This window comes from Prunus dulcis, chromosome 1 (genome assembly GCF_902201215.1).
Source record: "Prunus dulcis chromosome 1, ALMONDv2, whole genome shotgun sequence".
Taxonomy (NCBI): Eukaryota; Viridiplantae; Streptophyta; class Magnoliopsida; order Rosales; family Rosaceae; genus Prunus; species Prunus dulcis.
Window position 1 is genome coordinate 1,318,380 of NC_047650.1, and position 21,194 is coordinate 1,339,573.

Below are 21,194 nucleotides of genomic sequence, written 5' to 3' on the forward strand. Positions count from 1 at the left end.
CTCAAAATTTGAGTCTGTAACTTTATTAATTATTTAAGAATCGTTTAACTCTAAAAATATTTTGTGTTTAATTTTTCTTAAGTTAATTTTGGTTTATACTATCGTGATTTATTAATCTAAACATTTTAACATAATTTAAAAATTCTAATTTTGAAAACAAAAATTTAATTCATAAATGATAAAGGACAAACACACATACTATGAACAAACAAGTGTGTATTTATATACTTTAGGATGATATTGAGGTTAGATTATTTAATTAACATTTTGGCTGAGATTTCGTTTTGGTCCGTTGGATCTTTTTTATAAGGCTAAATCATGGGCATTTGATGGGAGGTAAACGTTTAAGTTCTGACTTAAGAAGGTTAAAAAAAAAAAAAAAGGCAAACAAGCAACATGTTTGAAAATTTAGGTCCGACTCAAAAGTTGAGCGGAATTCCACCTGGATTAGTGCGTGGGCAGAAATTATGACCTGGCCTATGTATTGGAGAAGAAATTTGGGGCTAAAATTCAATTTTACATTTAGCCCTCCGTTGGAGATGGCCTTACCTCTTCCTCTATCACGCGAGAATATTATCAAAATGAGTCATTTTTTAACTATTTCTAAAAAAAAATTGGAAAAAGGATTTGAAGGCCCTTTTAAAATGAGTCATTTTTTTCATGATTCCCCTGTTTATTTGGCTACAGGTAAGAATGCAACAGAATAAACCTAAACCTCAAAAAGTGCCAGAAAATTTTACTCTTGAAATTAACACTTTTACCACGGTGACATTTTCACTACTTCCTCTGAGTTACAAAACAAGGAAAGGAAGGGATATAAAGCTTTTATTCTTAGCGGATTAGAGAAATATTTACATCTCAGTTTTGGAACTCATTTAAGCATCCTCGTTAATTGCAGAAGACTTCTGGTTGGAGAGAACTCTAGATATGGCCCTTATGGTATTTGGAGTTGTCCTGCAGCAGCCTCCGAATAGAGAAGCCCCGGCCTCACGCCACTTGCCTATCACTATGTCTGCAAACTCTTCATCGACCTCCCCGCTTGATTGCTGCAATCGAAAATTAACATGCATTCAGAATTTTTCAAAACATTTGGAACAATTTAAGACCAGATTTCATATGTTTGACAAGAATTTGCTACTCTTTCTACAGTAAGTATTTTCAAGCAACAATCAACATGATCAATGGTTCAGATTCCGAGTCTTGCAACACAAGTATTTTCTGTAAAAAGTAGGGAGACTCACCACCCATTGCTTGGTCAGACCATCATAAGTCTCACCACTGTTGGGGTATATGACTATTGGTTTGCTTGTAACCTGCACTTTAGATGGGAACAGGACCATTTTATCAGAAGTTCAAGGGGCTAATTGAGTATATAAACTAATAAATTGACCAAAAATCAGACCTTCCTAATCGATGAAACCAGTCCATGGATGAATCTAGGAGGTGTGCAGTTGATTCCAACAGCAACAACTTGCTTGCATGAATCTGCAATAGAGGTGCACTCTGAGATCGAATCGCCACTGACCACATTGATTCCATCCTTAGAAGTGAAGGAAAACCAGGCTGGAATGTCTATTCCTTCTTCCTCAAGCAACTCAGCATATGCCTGCATCACATTCAAGCAAGGAATTTAGCCAAAACCAGAGTGGAATTTTCCATGTTCTAGTCTGAACATGACTGAAACACCCTCATGAGTTATATTTTCCCCATCAATAAACAGGCATGAGCCTAATTCAAGATGCACGTGGCATTTGGACAACAATGGGGCATGAAATGCCTTAAACATATTATGTTTCACATAGGCACAACTAAGGGAAATGGCATCTACCTTTGCTTCTATCTTATTCGGGGTTGTCTCAAATGCGATAAGATCAGCACCGGAGTTGGCCAGAATCTGTACCCTTTCCCTGTGGAAATCCTTCAACGTCTCTACGGTAACTGCATCACCGTAGTTTCCACTGCGAAGCGGAAACAGCAAAATCATAATGCATGAGATCAGGTAATCATCTAGGAACATAGTAACACAAACCAGGCCAGAAAAAATGAACCATAAACCATTAAAACAATGCACAAGAAAATAACACATGCAGGGTTGCTTCCATTTTCTTGTTCCAACTACAAAATCATATGCTGAAACATTCAGGAAATTTTTAGGGTCCTATAAATTACCATTGCTCAGAAATCTAGCTGTTGCTTTGTAAATTAATTTGGGTTCAATGAGTGAAAGTTTTATGGATCACTGGGTTCACTGACCTGTACTCAGAGCCATCAGCCAAGTATGCCCCATAGCTGCCCACAGATGCTGCAACTAGAACTGGACGTCTTGATTGCAATTTGTCATAATAAATTTCCCTTGCCTCAATTGCAATTTCTACACTTTTCCTGATCAAGGCTTTGGCTTCTTCTTTAGAGAAACCTTTGGCCTCAAAACCCTGAATGGTGGCCTGTATCACAGAAAATATAACAACATAATTAACTTTGTTATTAAAAAACAATTATAAAGTAATGAGGTGGGATAAACAAAATTAATTACCTGATAAGACGCGGTTATTATGACGTTTGCACCAGCATCAAGGTAGTCCAAGTGTACCTGTTAATAGAAGAAAAACGAAAAAATATTCTAAAACACGGCACCAAAAATGAATATTTACAAGAATTTGTAGTTCAAATAATTAAAAGAATTTTCAAAAAAAAAAAATATATATATATATATATTCACATTCCCCTCTTTTAATATCTTAAAAAAAGAATAAATATTTGATGGGCCTAAGCTTTGCTGTGCCCAGAAGGATATGAAATGGGATTGGACTTTAAGATGGCCCAATATTTTTGACCGTCATATCTAGATAATATTTTTTGTGCACCAAATTTTTTTTATTAATTGTTGCATGAAAAATACAGGTGTCATGAGAAAATGAGACGATCTGAGTTGGATATTTGTGCTTTTCCACGTCGCTGTCAGAAGCTGACGTGCTTCACTTACCATGATACAACCTAGGATGACTCAGCTGTCATCTTTAATCGAGATTATAATACAGACACCCACTAAAGATATATTCATGCATTAAAATACATCTCAAGACAGAAAAAAAAAAAAAAAAACTTCTAGTTTTAGAATATGATTTATCTTGTTATTTTGAAATAGCAGCAGATTAATTTACCTTATCCACAAAATGGAAAAAGAGAAAAATAGAAAAAGCATGATTGAAAATATATACATCATTATATTCGCATGTTTACTTATCATAAATAAGTATTAATTTCCCTTCGTTTACTAACACATAAATCAAAAGATGTATAAATCCCACTCTCCTTCCGAGTAAATAAACATACTATTTTTCCTTCCGAGTAAATAAACATGTCATAAATGCAATATAATATACATACAGTAGAAGATATTATTGAGCATTTATTCGCATTTCTTTTTAAGTTTTTCCTTTTATGGGATTCTAGAAATTTAAAAAAAAAAAAACAAGCAAGCAAAAGTGCGGAGAAAAGATTTAACCAAATAAAAAAATAAAAAAGTTGAGAGTAGGGCAACTCAAGAAGAAGTACCCTTCTGACAAGGTGAGGAGAACTGATAAGGCATTTGGCGCTCCAGAGAGGGTCGTTGAGGTCAGCTCCATGTCGTTCAAGCTCAGTGGCAAACCCACCGTCAAGAACAGCATAGCCACCACACTTTTCCAGAAAATCACTCACAAACGACGACGTTTCCTGGCCTCCTAAGCCCATGGCACAAGGAGTAAAAGCGGAACAGAGAAGCACTCTTGGCTGCTTTGCGTTGTAGTTGAAGGGGCAGCAGAAGTTCTTTATGATGATTTTTTTTTTTTGTAACTGAAAGCAGCTTGTTGATAATATTAATGAATGTGGCCACCTTCTTGAAGCATTTTGTAGAGGGAATACAATGAAGTGTGGAATTACTAATATGCCCCCACCTCCCCCATATTTAACCAAATTTATGATATTCTTTCTAATCTAATCTCTATCGGATTTTTTTTCTTTTTTGGGTCAGACTTTACAACCGTGACTCTGTGATATTCCCATAATAAAGGGTCTAGGATCAAGGAAACGTGACATAAAGGTTAGAGTAGATATTACGTAATGTGGGATACGAGTAGATTTGTTAAATCAATAAAAAGAAATAAGTCTAAAAATATAAAATATAAAAACAATGCCGGATAGGCACTTATTATTAAGCTGTGAATCTGAATCGAATATTAAGATAAATTACCGCAACATAAGCAAGAGTTTAATTACGTTGAAGGATTAAGATATATATGCTAAGCGTTCCAACTAATACACTAATAAACTCCAAGAGATTTCCACCAAATAAGGATTAGGCAGCACCGTGGCGTATGGGGTACTAAAGGACAACCAAGAAAGCAAGAAAAACAAAACGAAAATGAAGTTTGTTGGCAAAGGATATCGACATTTGTTCTTATCTCACCACCGGACACAACATTTCGTGTTGAAAATTCTTACTCATCAATATAAAGAAGCACTACCTCACGTTCCTGTCTTACATTTTCATACATCTGATTGCAAGTTAACATGTTTTAATGGGGCCTCGTATGATTAAAGCGGACAAATTTTTTTTAATTGCCTACTTTTTATCACCACCTCAGCCCATTTCTCCATGTTTTTTTTTCTTTCCCTTGTGTTCTTGGTGGGTTTGTTTTAGAATTGTTGTGGAGCTCCCTTTTTTATAATTCTCGACAGACTTGAAAGTGCCCCTTTCAGCGTATTATTTTCCCACTAACGAGCCTGAGGTTATGACTAATTTGTCTACATAGTCCACTAGATTCAAAGTTCTTATTTATGAATTGACGCATGCATGAACTTGGGATTTTGGAGTCACTGTAAACATATATATTATCCCTAAAATCTGGACACAAACAAAATTAGAAATCATTATCTTCTTTAATCCACCGATAGAGGTTCAATCAAAATAAAATTTTCAGTGCAGACATGATTTTAGTTAAGTTGATTAAAGCAAATATACTCTCGAGTTCGAATTTCCTGTAATTTATATTAAATTAAAGTAAAATATTGCTTGTATAAAAAATATAAAAAAATCTCAATTTTTTCCTTCTATGTTTTTTTTTTTTTTTTTTCTGGGGAGGGGTGTGTTCTGAGAATAAGCATATGGTCGATTTGACGTCCACATTCTTGACAGCATAAAATAAGGAACAATTCTACTGCTTCTGTTTGCTTTTGCACTGTCGCATGGAACCCAATAGAAGATAGAGTCTGGGTCCAGTGCTTTATTTAGAAAAATATAAATATATTTCATGGGGGTTTTCTTTTTATAAGGTGCCCTACCTCTAGGATCTTAGTCTTAGCTTAAGATAAGGTGAAGTGGTGGAGGGTGCAGATATGGAGAATGACAATGATTTAACTAGTGCAAGTGGTGACACCCACTACTTCCAAAAGGGTACGGTGAAAACAAACAAATATTATTCGATTAGGTAAATAATAGGACATCGTATCGGCAGCAAGGACAAATCTTCTTTTCATGTTTTTAGATACTGGCATTGACAACATGAAGATCAAGGATGATTTGTTTACCAAATGAGAAGTTAGTACATAAAAATAAAGGGACTGTTTTCTGTGCTTTCGTGGGAGTAAATTCAATTTTGTACCAATTATTGTATATAATTATGCATCTATCTCTCTCATCACGTTACTTATCACGCAAAGAAAAAAATGAGAATTCGAACTTGAAACTTCCTCTAAAAAGTAGAGAAATACCAATAAATAAATAGTTCGTTGGTATTATAGATACATCGTTGATTTGGTGAACAATTTTGATGAATAAGTTTGATAAATAAGAGTGGACCAAGCTGACTTTTTTAGAGTGTGAACAACCGCTCCCTTATAAAATATACCAGTTAACTTCTCTTCATAATAATTGTCATTGGTTCCACTTCCACCACTATAGGAACACAGAAGCAACCACAGGCGACAAATGAAGGTAGGTTCATCCTCATCCATCACCAAATTAATCCGACTACAATTCCACTTGTGTTATATGGCAAGCGCATGACATGAGAAGAATATATCAGAGATATGCTGTCACCTGTGAGATGATGATCATACAAACAAGCTCTATTTAATTGGTGTTCAAATTAATAATACTAGAATCCCACTAAGCTGGTGCATCTCTTCATCTTTTTCTCTCTTTTTCTCTCTCTCATTTCTTTGGTCTCTTTTTCTTTCTGTCTTTTATTGAGTCGAATTCATGCGTTATTTTTCTTCCCAATAGAAAGATATCTCAAATTTGCACCACCCCTTAAAAGTAGAAAATAAATTTAAAGATCACTCAAATAGAACCAACAATCAATTATCGCTTGAATTGTTTTCTATCCTTTCCTGTCACCCTCTCCACCACCAAATGAATGGGGCGTGACCCAAACATTTGCTCTGCTTGTGTGTTGCTCAATGCCGTAGAATTACATTATTGCCCACATAATAGTCCTTAGCATACTTAGTGTCCAGATAAGTTTCTAAGTTTCGTTGCTAAATAGTATATGCATTAAATGAAAGGTCAAAAGGCCCAACAAACAAATGTAAATATTTTCGTTTAAAAATCAACATACAAAAGGCCAATCAAATATATAGGAACATAGCAACGCTACAGAACCATATATAATACAGCCCCTAAATACGTTTCAATAAGCCGCTCAACTTGTTTCCATCCAGTCACTGCTTGTTTGTTCCTAGGCAATGATTCCCTCGGCTCTTTGTCATGTGCAACAACGCATTCAATCCCAACTCTCGAAGCTCACTATCGAAACAGACCCACATCACAAATACAAGCTGGAAAATCAGATTGATACACAATTCATAAACCTTTCTTTGTTCATTCACTAAAGAGGCAACTTTGAAACTAAGAGGCAAGGCTGCAACTGCAAGCATATCTGGAAAATAAACTTTACCATCCTTTTCTTTTCCCTTCTTTTACTTTTCAATCGTCTTTCTGGCGAGAAAATAGCCGATCAATTTCCTTCGGCAACAGGAACAAATCAAGATAAAAGCTCAGGGACCACGAGTAGGGGCAAAACAGAAACAGCCCGGAGAACGGTCTTCAGGTATCATCCCACCTCCTTTACTCGTATCAATTGCTTCCAACATTCTCACCACCTCACCCATTTCAGGACGTTTATTTGCATTTGCGTCCCAGCACTTGCGCATGATGTTTGAAAAAGAACTCGGACAGCATCTGGGGATTTCTGGCCGTAAGTTCTGTTAACAAACCATATAGTACGTACAATGAAACGCCCATGAAGAGTTAGATGTCAAATCTTCGACTAGATATACAACTTCAATTACAAAGACCGCCACAAAAGTCCATTCATTAAGACACTGGTAACTCAACTAACTAAGCCTCGATCTTTGGAGTCTTAGACCCAACCAACAGGCAGAAAAGTACAAGATATGAGCTAAATCTTCATGCAATTTTCTTGAGTCATTTCAGATTTTTCTTATTTTGGTCATTGTCAGCAGAGAAGCAAAATAAATAAACGTTGCTCATTAAATGAACAGTAAGCAATCTTATAAAAGCAGATAACTTTAAACTGGGTGACCTAACTTAGCGATTTGGATTTTGACAATGAAGCTACATTTTATTGGAAAAGCAACAAAAATATTGAATTCAATTTATTTCGAAAGGCGACAATGGAACATTTTGAATTTGAAATTATCAGATACAATGAATCATCAGAAATATATATATGCACAATGCAAATACGAAAATTCAGGTATCATGCAATGTTTACATATAACACATAAGCCAAAATGCGTAGATTTGAAATCCCACATTTCAAAAGGACCTTTAAAGTTAAACATGGACAAGTCAAACTCTAGATCATGCCAGTTTTTCTTGTATTTATATAATGTAAAGAGATATATATTTATTTCTTTAAAAAAACTGACCTGTCGGACAACTGCAGACGACACATCAGCAAAGCTAAGGTCTGGGTAAGGCATATCGCAGCAATAAACTTCCCATAAGCATATGCCAAAGCTGTAGACATCGCATCTTCTATTATAAGGCTTACCATCCAGAACCTACATATATATCTTGTCAGCTTAATGATTTACCACTTAAAACCTCACAAAATATCACACGAATTAAGAGAAATACAGAGAGGTGTACATAAAATTGATTTTTTTTTTCTCTTCTCTTTTATGGAGGTATTTGTAAAAAGCTAACAACACAAATGATAGGTTTACCTTATCACAGGGGGAACACAATATCTGAGTCCCAGACAAAACCAACCCCAAACCCAATAAAGAAGAATCATCTTTAGCACTATATGCAAGATGGAAAACATAATTCAACTCAATAGCATCTCCTTGTTGCTTCTTTCCTTTTTTTTTTTTGGAATATATAATTAACCCCCATAAACTTTTGGCTAGTCCCAATGTTCCCCTAAACTTCTAATTCTATCAATTAACACACGTTAAAATGGATGGAAATTTCATGTGCCTTTCACATGACATTAAGGAAAGCTCTCATACAGACTCATGTGACGAGCCTCTCCTTCCAACGAGCACTGTAAGGCAGGTCACCTCATGGGCAACTATGGTGGCCACATCATCCCACACCCACATAACAGGTCATTTGCTATGTCGGTGGCAAAACCAACATTGTCGTCAACTGCCGCACGTTCTTCTTTTCTTTTTATCATAGCCATAAGCCCCTCTCCCTCTCTAGCCAACTCGCTCTAAAACCCTTCTCAAAGGTTGGCCCTTCATGCTCTAAGTATCAGCCCCACAATTACAATCCTGCAATCCTCAATTCTTGAACTAAACCCTCTCACCTTTGACGTCTCATTCCTTCATCTAAAGCTCAATTTAACATATTGATCAAGCAGATTCCCAGTAACACGAAAAGGTCAAAGGAATAGTTCTTAAATGCTTAGTGTTGTTGATGTGTGTCGAATAAGAGGTTATCATACTTGACCTCAATGAATTACTTCTCTTGATGCCTAGGAACAGACAGAATACCGAGCAAGGTGGTGCACAGGATATTTTTTTCATAACCAACTTTAATGGCTCAAAACAACATCCTCATTTGGGTCCCTGTCTTCATCGCCTTGACAAGCGAATTTGGTGGGGAAAGAGTAAAGAATCAGAAGCTGGGAACTGAGAAATAGTTTGTACAAATAAGTGTTGGTATTTTTTGGTGAGAAGCAAGAGGAAGGTGGCTTTGTTATATGTTGCTCTGGTTTCAACATGGATGTTGAGAACCCTGTGAGAGCATTTTTGCTGAGCCCATGTGCCTTTGCACATGCTCACAACAGCCTTATGCAATTTTTGTTGTTTTAAAATATGTTAGTGTGGTTTCAGCAGGTAGATTAGGCTTTCTCACATGAAGGGCACACTATTATTCACATGTGAAGGTTGCATGTCATTTCCATCCATTCTAAAGTCCAAAGCTCAAAAAAAAGATGCATACACAGTTAAGGTGTGAACTGATGAAATTAGAAGTGTAGGGGAGATTTAACCTTATGTCCCCCCCCTTTTTTTTTTTGTTAATTTATTTCAAGCTCATAGAGCACCAGACAGTTACTTTTTTAGTGTGAAATAATATTCCAGCTACACAAAAACACATACCAGGTTTTAACTAGGCATACATACCTCTGGGGCCATGTATCCAAGGGTACCAGTTTCACCAGTCATGTCCCTTGGATTCTGAGCTTCAACACGAGCGACACCAAAATCAGCTATTTTAAGGTTTCTGCGAGTATCAAGCAACATATTTTCTGTTTTGACATCACGGTGTACAATTTTTTGAGAATGCAGATAGCTAAGACTGCAAGAGGAAGGGTAATAATCCCAGATCAATAAGAATTTTACTAGAAAAGTATGTAGCTGAGAAATGTATAGAACAATCGAACTCACCCTCTAGCCAGGTCCAAAGCAAGTTGGATCACAACCTTAAAGGCAAGTTTCTTTTGCCTGTTTCTTATCAAGTATTGCTTTAGTGTCCCACCAGCGAGATACTCCACAACAACACAACATGCTCTTGCAGGATTAGAATCTAGACCATCACTTGAAGAGCTTTTTGAAGGAATCTTAAGATCTGAAGTTCCCATTGAAGCTCCAATGAACTGATACAAAGAGGAGGGGTGGAAGAATCGTTGAGTGATAATCTCCACAACTGTCACTTTTACATTAATAATGGAGATTGCAATAAACTGAATATAAAAAATCAAAAGAAAACTGGGTCTGTACCTTTGTAACATTAGGGTGGTCAAGCTTGTGCCAGACAGCAACTTCTTTTTGAAATGATTCCCGCGCAGCATTAGTGTCATTAGCTGTGGCATAACCATCCTCCCCCCAGTCCAACACCTTAACTATAAAATTCAGCACGAGATTGCAATGAGAATTTGATATGCATGCCAACAAAGTGGCAGAGCACTACTGTGCCACCACTGCAAACAATTGCTATCGATCTCATTTAACATCAGTTTTTTTTCTGGTACTCTAGAAATGAAATGACTAGTGTTAGAACAGATTAAACAGTCATGCTTCAATCATAAAGTTTGCAAATCACCATGTAAAACAATTCAAACTCCACCAGGTTCCTGACAACACAATACTAATGCAACATAATATACTAAATTAACATCATTTGCAGAGTTCTATAACTATACGCAAAGTTATCATACTACTATAAATAATCTTTAGAATGACATTTCCTTTTTCATTTTACAGAAATTAAGCTCTAGAATAATAATCCAAAATAAAATATCCATTATTAATTAACTGGCATCCTGGCTCCTCAAGTGTTTTTCTTTAACTTTGACTAATATATATTCTTTAATAGATTTGCTTCAACATTATAATGTGACTCAAATAAGATCATTCATAATATAAAGTGGTAGCTCCAATTTATATTGCATAAATCCAAAGAATTTCAGAATTATCAAAGACAGTACATATGATATGAGGTTGAGCACCGACTTTTATGGCTGCTAATGATTGATTGGAAACAGAGTGAAACAAAGCGATTGGAGTAATCTAATCACATGATGGAAAGTGCCATAAACAACATTAGTACAGAAGTTTAAAAAATTCAACAAATTAAGAGTGGCTATGGTTTTCTATCAGGATTATGAACGATTTTAATGTATCGATCAAAATTCTACTAAGGCCTGAAAGTATGACAGGACTTGTCAATCACAACACTCTTACACCAATAATACAGAATATAAAGATAAATTATAAGTAACACTTCAATACATGCGTTCAACGTTGAAGTGGAACACATAATTCAGTTTCACCTAGAGACTTGATACATGCCAAATTAGTGTTTTAACATGACTCACCAAAAGCAAAGGGAAATGCCAAAAACAAATTGTTATTTTTATTCATATAAATCCCAATTCAACTCCAGAAATGGCCGAAAGGGATTCAGCGTAGCGGTTCTTAGAATTAACTGCCAAAAAACTAGTTATTCAATGCCAAATTAACATAAGAGATACACAGAGAAGATGGATGTATTCAATACAATATGTAAAGAAAGCTCCTTCCTTTTCTTTTTCTTTCCATCATGTCCTACACAGCCAGAAAAAATCAAAATCACAATGCGAATGGGATTATCAGTGATTACCTGCAACGTCTCGTTCATCGTAGGTACCCCTGTATACAATACCATAGGTCCCTCTAGCTACAACATATCTTATATCCAATTTAGATAAATCAATTTCCCACTCTTCCTTAGGCCGGGTTCTCTCAATGTTCTTGGACCAAACCCTGCTCAAGTGCTTCTCAAGCTGTATATCTATGTGCTTCAAATCAATTTTATCAGCTCTGAAGATCATCTCTTTGCCACTAATACTTCCTGTACCCTTAAATTTCGGATCCATCTGTTTGTTACTAATGCTTCCTGTACCCTTAATTTTTGGATCCATATCTTTGAAACTAATGCTTCCTGTACCTGTACCCTTCATGTTAAACTTCATATCGCCTTGCTGGAGATCCACCTGCTTTGATACAATGTCACCTTCAAAATTCTCACTTGTCCTTGAATCCATTGCTGACAATCAATACAGAAAAATCGACAGAAAATCCAAACGACCAACGGTAATGGGAACAGCAAAAAGAAATGAAACGAAGCTAAACCCAGAAACAATCTGTTAAGCTGTTGTCAACATGATCAACAAAAGACTTCAATTTTTCATCATCATCTTTGCCAGATATGCATGCAGCAACCCATCAATGATAAAGCTCAAAACAGATAGATTTGGAAAACCCTTCTTTGGTTAACAATAGAACTCACCAACAAAGCTTTCCTTAAATTTAACAAATGAAATAAGATGGAAGATGAAAAAGGAATATATGATGTAATTGAAAACCAATCACACCACCCCAAATGTCTCCAATGTTGACCTCATAACCCAAAAAACAATTTCTGTTAATATGCACTAATAAAAATATCAATACCGACTTTCCTTTCTTTTATATTCCAAATGAAATAAATGAAAACAAAACAACCTTCAAAATCCCAAGTATTTCATCACCAACAACTTTTCTTTGATTTCTTTTCTATAAAATAATAAAACAAAAGAATGAAAGTAAACTCTCAGAAAACGACACAATTTCCACAACTGTGTGACCAAAGACCAACGACCCTCAAAAGATTGAAAATTCAAACACAAGCCCAAAAACAAACCCACGGAAAAGTACCAGAAGAATCACGCGTGCAAAAAAAATCCCAATAAATCCCGAAACTGGAATCTATTATAGGGAGACGAAAAGGTTTATTTTGAACACCAGAGAATCGAAGAAAGACAAAGTCGTTGGAGGGCAATGAAAAAACAGAGAATGGAACAAACTTTAACAACAATAATGAGCAGAAAACAACGTTTTTGGGGGTGTTGGGCAGTTTGGGGCTTATGGGTTTTTTGTTTTCCTTTTGGTTTTTCCTTTGTGGATGAGATTTCGAGGAGGATTAACCAAAAAACCAGAACAGGAAACCACAGCCCAGAAGGCAGAGGCGAATGAATGAGAGTTTTAGAGAGAGAGGGAGAGAGAGAGAGAGAGAGGCGAGAGAGATGCGCTGGTTTGCCTAATGTACGGCTTTGAGGGAGAGAGACTGTTTCAAAACTCAAGGAAAAAACCAGAAGAGAGGTACAATTGACAGGTACATACGAGAAAGGTGGCCAGGAGAAAATAATTTTCGCAACAATTGACCCAAAAAAGAATTCGTAACAGAAAAACAACAAATCTGTCTGATTATAAAAAATAAAATAAAAAAAACAAATCTGTTCCACGGCGCGGGAGGACCCAAACTCTCTGTTTACCTAGTTTACGTGTATTATTTAGACGGACCCAACCCAAGTCAAGTTTATATAATAATAAAAAGTGGGAATTTTTATCACTAAGAGCATCTCCACCCATAAGGGTTAAGGAAAGGGCAAGGGCAAGTAAGGGCTGCCACTATTCATATGAATAGCGGTAACCTTGCCTTTTTTGGTTCCACTCCAAAAGGTTAGGGCAAGGGCAAGAAAAAAAAAAAAGAATATGCAACAAAATATAAACTTGTTATGTATTTATAGGAAAAGTGAATAAAATTGTTATGTATTTATGAGAAAACATCCATAATTTTTTTGGTTTTTTTTTTATAAAAAATTTTGATTTTTTTTCCATTTTTTTCAATTTTTTTGACTCGCTTATGTCAGCGTGACATCAGCAAACTCAGGCTGAAGCCCAGGCAAAATCTGCCCTTGGGCTTGCCCAGGCTGGTGGGACCCAGGACTTGCCCAGGCTACAGGCGCTGTGCTGGAGGTCCAAAAGTGAAGAAATGGACCTCTTGCCCTGGCTAGAATAGCTGCGGTGGACATGCTCTAATTATTAACCCATCTCAATTTGGTACTTTGAAAATTGTTGGGTACTAGAAACTTTTCCAACTTTTGAAATATCCTTAATTCAAATTAATTTTTATATCTAAACTTTTAAATTAGATGGATTTGGTACTCAAATTATATCTTCGTACATGCTCAAATTAGGGAAGAGATGAATATTTTGACTGATGTGAGATATTTCTAAGTGTTGTAGGTTATTGGATTTTTTCTAAAGGTATTGGGTTTTCTCTTTCATGCTTACCTATATGTCTGGCCTCAAAAAATGAGCTTAAGTTTTGGTGCTCCCAAGCAAACCAAAACTTACATTCTCAATGAGCTTCGTGAATACTTGTAACCATCCATACTACAATTCGCTCAGCAAATCTTAGGCATTCGTGTGGCTTGGGCCCACTTGAGCTTGTAACGTGGCTTGGTAATAAGATAAAGGTTTTCCGCTTGGCGTTGCATATTATTTGGTGTGCTTGAGCTTTGTCGTATTGTAACGGGCTATGGCCGGACCAAATGGCACTCAACTGGAAAATAAGCTTGGGTTCATAGAGCCAATACATTTTACGGGCTTCTTACAACCCTTCTGTCTGGCGTGTTGGGTATTTGCTTAGTGTGGCATGTGTGCAAGCGCATATGACAAACTCTTGCGTGCCCAAGTTAGGTTTCCTCTCAGTAAGGTGTTGTACTGGGCCATGAATATATCTGGGCCCAGCCTTGGATTTTTTAGGCCTCAACAATTCCAAAGAAGATTAGGAAGAATTAAGAGATGGAGGTTAACTTAGGATCAAACATAAATATTATAATTATATATTTATTTATTTAAATATAAACATATATATTTTCGGGTCGGGTTCGAAGATAGGGACGCCAATACCATCTCCTCTCCATATCCATCGGGGATTTTTCAAGTTTGATGATCCCCGTACCCAATACCAGTTTGGCCCCGAAATCTCCCCTCGTTAGGGTCGGGGACCTGCCCCCGAGGGGATTTTTGTCATCCCTACTACCCAGGCTAGAATTCATTAGTGGAGAGGTTTTTTCAATCCAGGGCCTTTTGCCATGACAAAATGCCATGAGTGGAAATGCTCTTAGGATCTTTCAAGTCATATAAAAATAAGCATAGGTCATATGCATCAAATGCCATCAATTTTTTTTTTTTTTTTTTTGTAAAAGTTAGAAAAGAGTATCTGTAAGAACCCAAACCAAAATATCTAAAAAAAATTAAGATTTCTTTATTCTACTCAAAAGACGATTTTGCCCTCGCATATTTTAATAAGGGAAAATTTGACTTTTTGATCGGGGATGAATTTGGGAATTCCGTTTGAGCCGTTGCGTAGACCACGGCGAAATGAGTCCGTAGACACGGAGTAGACCCAAATCGGAGTTTTAACGAAGAAATTACGATCAAAACATCGCGAAGGGCAAAATGGTAATTTGGACAAAAGTCAGATTTTTATCCCTGTTTCTCTCTCTCCCCACGTCAGCTCTCTCTCTCTCCTTCCTTTCTCTCCCGCGCGCGACCAGCCAGCCCCCCTCCCTTCCAGTCGCTCCCGTCGCCACCTCAGGGTGACTCGATCTCCGGCAAGGGCACCGTCACCTCCGCCTCGGTCTCGCCGATCTTCCGCGACCAGTCGCCGGCCGTGGGACGCCTGGAAACGATCGGAAACTGCAGATTTCCGACGGAAGTCACCTGAACTTCCCTCATCTCGATCTCCTCCGTTTCTCAACCAAATCAGTCGAGTGAGGCACCAGGAGTCCATCTAATCCACAGGAGGGACCTTCGAGAGGTCCAGCTAGCTCGGACCAGCAGCCATAGAAGAAGGGAGGGAACCACCCGGGCCATCATCCTAGCTCCCGTCCCACCACCAAAGTGTAGGAACTCGTTGTAATTTCTTTGTAAATCCTGTAAATCTGTGTAGAACTGCTCTGATATCTTGTTGAACATAAGGAACTGAGGTTGAAATCTGTTGTTGATTTAGTCTGGCTGTTGGTAGGATTTTTGAGACTGTTTGACAGGTGGAAGACTTTGGGCATGGTCAAAATATATGGGAGACTCTGCCGAATTTTCGGCAGAAGTCGGAAGCAAATTTTAAGAAATTTGATTAAGGAAGGGGTAAAAAGGTCATTCGTGCCCGAGATTTGCTAGGTGTCAGACACGCACAGGATTCGGCTCGGTTTCAAGCAAAAAAAATTGGGTCGGGTCCTGTCAACTTGGTATCAGAGCATAGGTTTTACTTCCTGTAGCCCCTATTACTTGTTACTGAATCTTTGTTCGTATTCCAGTTGACTATGGGCCCGAAGCGTGGTGGTTTTCGTAGGGGGACGAGACAGTCGTCCCGTGTGAGGGGACAGAACCCTCCTCTTGAACCAGAGAACCTCCTTACCCCAGAACCGGTGCAGGAACCGGTTGAGCAGTCGTTTGTTGGAGGCCCCTCAGGGCCCGCACCTCCTATGCCCACAGTGATGGGAGACCCAAACCTCCAGCAGACTTTAGAGCTATTGACACAGGCCCTATCCCGGGCTGGGCAGTCTCGAGACCCATCCTTGGGATATGCGGACCAAGCAAAAAGAATTGGGGCCACAGATTTTGACGGAGATAGTGATCCAGCTGTGGCTGAGGAATGGATTGAAAAGATGGAGCGGATCATGGAGGTAATGGCAGTTCCCCAAGATCGTAGAGTGACTTTGGCCACATTCTTTCTGACTCGGAATGCGAGATTTTGGTGGGAGTCCGTTAGAAGAAGGTTTATCAGAATATGAAGATGGATGAATTTTTGCAGCTAGAGCAGGGATCTATGATGGCACTGGAGTATGAGCAGAAGTTTAATGAGTTATCGAAATACTGCTTACCGCTAGTAGTAGATGAAAGCAAGAAGTGCCAGCTGTTTATCAGGGGATTGAAGGCCTCTATCAGAGACATTGTGATTAGTCAGCGACTGACTAATTTCGGAGATCTGGTGATGTCAGCCTCACTGATTGAGAGTAGCCAGATGATGGTTAGAGCCCGGGGTGAACCTAGGAGGAGACAGTACGAGACGGGTGGTCCCAGTCAGGGGTCATCCAAGAGAGGTAGTTATAGCTCCGGATCGTCTAGTGGTCGCAGTTTCGGAGGTTTCCGACCAGGAGTTAGTTCCAGTGGAGGCTCAAACCAGAGTGGTAGTTCTGGGGGCCGACCTACGAGCAGTTCAGTCAGGGGTTCTGGTAGGCAGCCACCATCTGCAGCTGGCAGGATGAGAAGCCCCCAGTGTACAGTGTGAGGTAGACTTCACACCAGGGCTTGCAGACAGGGTACCACAGGGTGTTTCCACTGTGGTCAACATGGGCACTTCCTGAGAGAATGCCCGCTATTGTTACAAGGTGGTGAAGCGACTGTTGCACCCTCTCGAGAGACAGGCACACAGAGCAGAACCCAGTTTGGAGGAGCCTCGTCCAGCGGTGGAGTTCAGACTAGTGTTGCCAGTAGAGGTGGCAGTCAGCAGCAGGGACGAGGCAGACGTGCCCGAGCTACCAGCAGGGTATATCATATGTCTCAGCAGCAGGCGCAAGCATCACCAGATTTGGTTACAAGTACTTTATCAGTTTTTGGGACCCCTGCTAGAATTTTGATTGACCCTGGGGCTACGCATTCATTCGTTACTCCTAGTTTTGCCCACAACGCTGATGTCAAACTATCAGCTTTACGGAGTGAGCTAGCGATCTCTGTACCTACAGGAGAGATCTTTTATGTGGGTACAGTGTATCGCGATAGTCCAGTATTAGTGAGGGACGTGTGTTTGGAAGCATATCTGATTCCACTAGAGATGGTGGGCTTGGATGTTATACTGGGCATGGAGTTTGCATATAATAACAGCTACCAGGCAAGTATTAAAATGTCTCTATTCGATGCTTTGTATGGAAAACAGTGCAGAACACCATTTTATTGGGATGAAGTAGGTGAGAGCCGACTGGATGTAACAGATGACGTTGAGCGGACGAAAAAACAGGTGAAGATAATCCGTGAAAGGCTGAAAACAGCCCAGGATAGACAGAAGAGTTATGCAGACAACAGAAGGAAAGACCTCCAGTTTGAAGTTGGAGATTGGGTATTCCTGAAGCTTTCGCCTTGGAAAGGCGTGGTAAGATTCGGGAAGCGAGGAAAGCTAAGTCCTCGTTACATTGGCCCGTATGAGGTTGTGGAGCGAGTAGGCCCAGTAGCCTACAGACTTGCTTTACCTCTAGATTTATCTCGGCTGCATGATGTATTCCATGTCTCGATGCTCCGGAAGTACATTCCAGATCCATCTCATGTACTGGAGGAGCAACCGATAGAGCTGAAAGAAGATCTGACTTATGTGGAGCAGCCAGTGCAAATTTTGGATCGAAAGATGCAAGTTTTGCGCTCGAGGGAGATCCCTTTTGTGAAAGTTTTGTGGAGGAGCCATACAGTGGAAGAGGCTACCCGGGAACCTGAGGACCAGATGCGGGAACAGTACCCGTATCTCTTCGAGTAACATGTACGTAAATTTCGAGGACGAAATTTTTTAAGGGGGGTAGATTGTAAGAACCCAAACCAAAATATCTAAAAAAAATTAAGATTTCTTTATTCTACCCAAAAGACGATTTTGCCCTCGCATATTTTAATAGGGGAAAATTTGACTTTTTGATCGGGGATGAATTTGGGAATTCCGTTTGCGCCGTTGCGTAGACTACGGCGAAACGAGTCCGTAGACACGGAGTAGACCCAAATCGGAGTTTTAACGAAGAAATTACGATCAAAACATCGCGAAGGGCAAAATGATAATTTGGACAAAAGTCAGATTTTTATCCCTGTTTCTCTCTCTCCCCGCGTCAGCTCTCTCTCTCTCCTTCCTCTCTCTCCCGCGCGCGACCAGCCAGCCCCCCTCCCTTCTAGTCGCTCCCGTCGCCACCTCAGGGCGACTCGATCTCCGGCAAGGGCACCGTCACCTCCGCCTCGGTCTCGCCGATCTTTCCCGACCAGTCGCCGGCCGTGGGACGCCTGGAAACGATCGGAAACTGCAGATTTCTGACGGAAGTCACCCGAACTTCCCTCCTCTCGATCTCCTCCGTTTCTCAACCAAATCAGTCGAGTGAGGCACCAGGAGTCCAGCTAATCCACAGGAGGGACCTTCTAGAGATCCAGCTAGCTCGGACCAGCAGCCGTAGAAGAAGGGAGGGAACCACCCGGGCCATCATCCTAGCTCCCGTCCCACCACCAAAGTGTAGGAACTCGTTGTAATTTCTTTGTAAATCCTGTAAATCTGTATAGAACTGCTCTGATATCTTGTTGAACATAAGGAACTGAGGTTGAAATCTGTTGTTGATTTAGTCTGGCTGTTGGTAGAATTTTTGAGACTGTTTGACAGGTGGAAGACTTTGGGTATGGTCAAAATATAGGGGAGACGCTGCCGAATTTTCGGCAGAAGTCGGAAGCAAATTTTAAGAAATTTGATTAAGGAAGGGGTAAAAAGGTCATTCGTGCCCGAGATTTGCCAGGTGTCGGACACGCACAGGATTCGGCTCGGTTTCCGAAGCAAAAAAAATTGGGTCGGGTCCTGTCAGTATCTCCCAGTGATGGTTTAGGATTAAATGAATTTGGAGTATAAGATAAATTCTCATATTTTAATTTCAAATATTCTTCCTCTTTTTAATTGAAAATTTCCTTTACTAATAGAAGAGGAAGTAGACTTAGAGCGATTAGTACTTTCAAATAGACTAGGAGTGGTCCACTGATTAGCTTTTTCAGCAATTTCATCAAGAAAATTTAAATGAAATCCTTATTCACGTAAATAGTATTTAGCCTAGCAAATGTTTTTGTGTTTTTTCACCCATTGTCATGGCAATCCAAGGACAATTACTATTCACATGGGTTTTTTCTTACACACTACTAAGATGTCAGGGAATTCGAACATGAGACTACCCTATCGTCCAAATGCCATCGGACTTGACCTCACAAGCATACTTTTCTTAATAAATATCAAGATTTAAAGTTCAAAACAAAACTCACAACTACAAGTCTAGGTCTTCTTCTCTTTTTCAAACTACAAGTCTAGGTCTAGAAACTCAAAATTGGCCATCATTTACTTTTCTTTCTTTCCTTTTTCCTTTTTTTTGTTTTTTTTGTTTTGTTTAGATGTGATGTGGAATGTCACTTTGATGCATTGTAAATATTTTGGGTACCAAATTATTATGGATGACAAAAATAGGACTCTAGTGCTAAAAAAAAAGTTCTTAGGCATAGGACTCTACTGATTGGACCATGAATTTCTATGGGCCAAAATGTTGTTTTTGATGTAAAAGTAAGAACAAGACATCTATCTAACATTGGAACAGAACGAACAAAATAGAGGCAACCAAATGCTATTCTTTGTGATTAAAAAAAAAAAAAGGATTGAAATGCAAGTCTTATTAAACTATTTGTTGGGCCATGTGACAACGACTGTTTGGTTTTCAACTAGACTATTTGTTGGGCCAATATCTTAACATTATTTAGGTGCAGTGCGGGATAGATTCTGGTATCTGAGAAGGCAAGGGACAAATTATTTGGGCACACTGTTTTTCTTTCTTCTTCTTTTTTTCTTATAAATAGCAACACTTTTCATGCTTTTATTTTAAATAGTGCTGGTCGATATGGGAAGCAGCTAGATGCATATGGTATATCCCCAACATTCGGTTGAACATAATCATTTGTCTTTCTTACAAAAAAAAAAAAACAAAACAGAATCATTTCTAATAGAAAATGATCAGACATACCTTACGTATTCATTTGTGTCTTTCCCCATCACTATGTTTTTCTTATACAATCAGCATTTTGTGCGGCGCAAATGGACATGCGATGTCGTTACAAAATCGTAGTTTCAATGTGTCATCAAAATTTGTGGGCGGCAAAAGAGAGAAGTGTCTTAATTAATCTTCTTTGGCATTTTAATTCCACATTGTGTTTCAAAGCCCCCAAAACAAAAATTCGGTGATTACAATGAAATGGAGTGTGCTTGCCAAGAAGAGAGCAAAGTAATGCATGTTTGGCAATCTTTGTCAACACTCGAAACTCAAAAAGGCCAAGTGACGACAAACAGGTAATCCATGCTGACATCCCGCAGCCTGTCAACCTAATGAATCCAACTAAAAAAGTAGCTGAGATAAGCTTCATGGTGCATTGGATTCATGAAAACATTTGCCTGGCTCATGTCTGTTTTAGGTGAGGCATCTTGCAGTTTCCTTCAGTAGCCTCCAAGGAATATGACAATTTGAGAGGTTGGGAAGCGCACACAGAACAGAAGTCAGAACACAACAATAAGTTAACACTGGGGAAATAGTTAATCAGAACATGAT

At 38.8% G+C, this 21,194-nt stretch overlaps 2 protein-coding genes across 2 annotated transcripts; both read right to left on the reverse strand.

Annotated features, from left to right (window-relative positions):
* Positions 1-710: 710 nt before the first annotated feature.
* LOC117635631 (homocysteine S-methyltransferase 3-like) lies at positions 711-4,029 on the reverse strand. The gene is made up of 7 exons (XM_034369968.1): positions 3,556-4,029; positions 2,534-2,590; positions 2,254-2,444; positions 1,829-1,958; positions 1,403-1,606; positions 1,242-1,313; positions 711-1,046 (listed from the first exon to the last, which is right to left on the reverse strand). The coding sequence occupies exons 1-7, from the start codon at positions 3,730-3,732 to the stop codon at positions 876-878; spliced, it is 1,002 nt and encodes a 333-aa protein (XP_034225859.1). The 5' UTR covers positions 3,733-4,029; the 3' UTR covers positions 711-875.
* Positions 4,030-6,511: 2,482 nt separating this feature from the next.
* Positions 6,512-13,310, reverse strand: LOC117628471 (serine/threonine-protein kinase STY13-like). The gene is made up of 6 exons (XM_034360941.1): positions 11,624-13,310; positions 10,243-10,364; positions 9,910-10,118; positions 9,646-9,820; positions 7,936-8,070; positions 6,512-7,245 (listed from the first exon to the last, which is right to left on the reverse strand). Exons 1-6 carry the CDS (start codon positions 12,045-12,047, stop codon positions 7,039-7,041), a joined length of 1,272 nt encoding a protein of 423 aa, XP_034216832.1. The 5' UTR covers positions 12,048-13,310; the 3' UTR covers positions 6,512-7,038.
* Between the last annotated feature and the right edge of the window lie 7,884 nt (positions 13,311-21,194).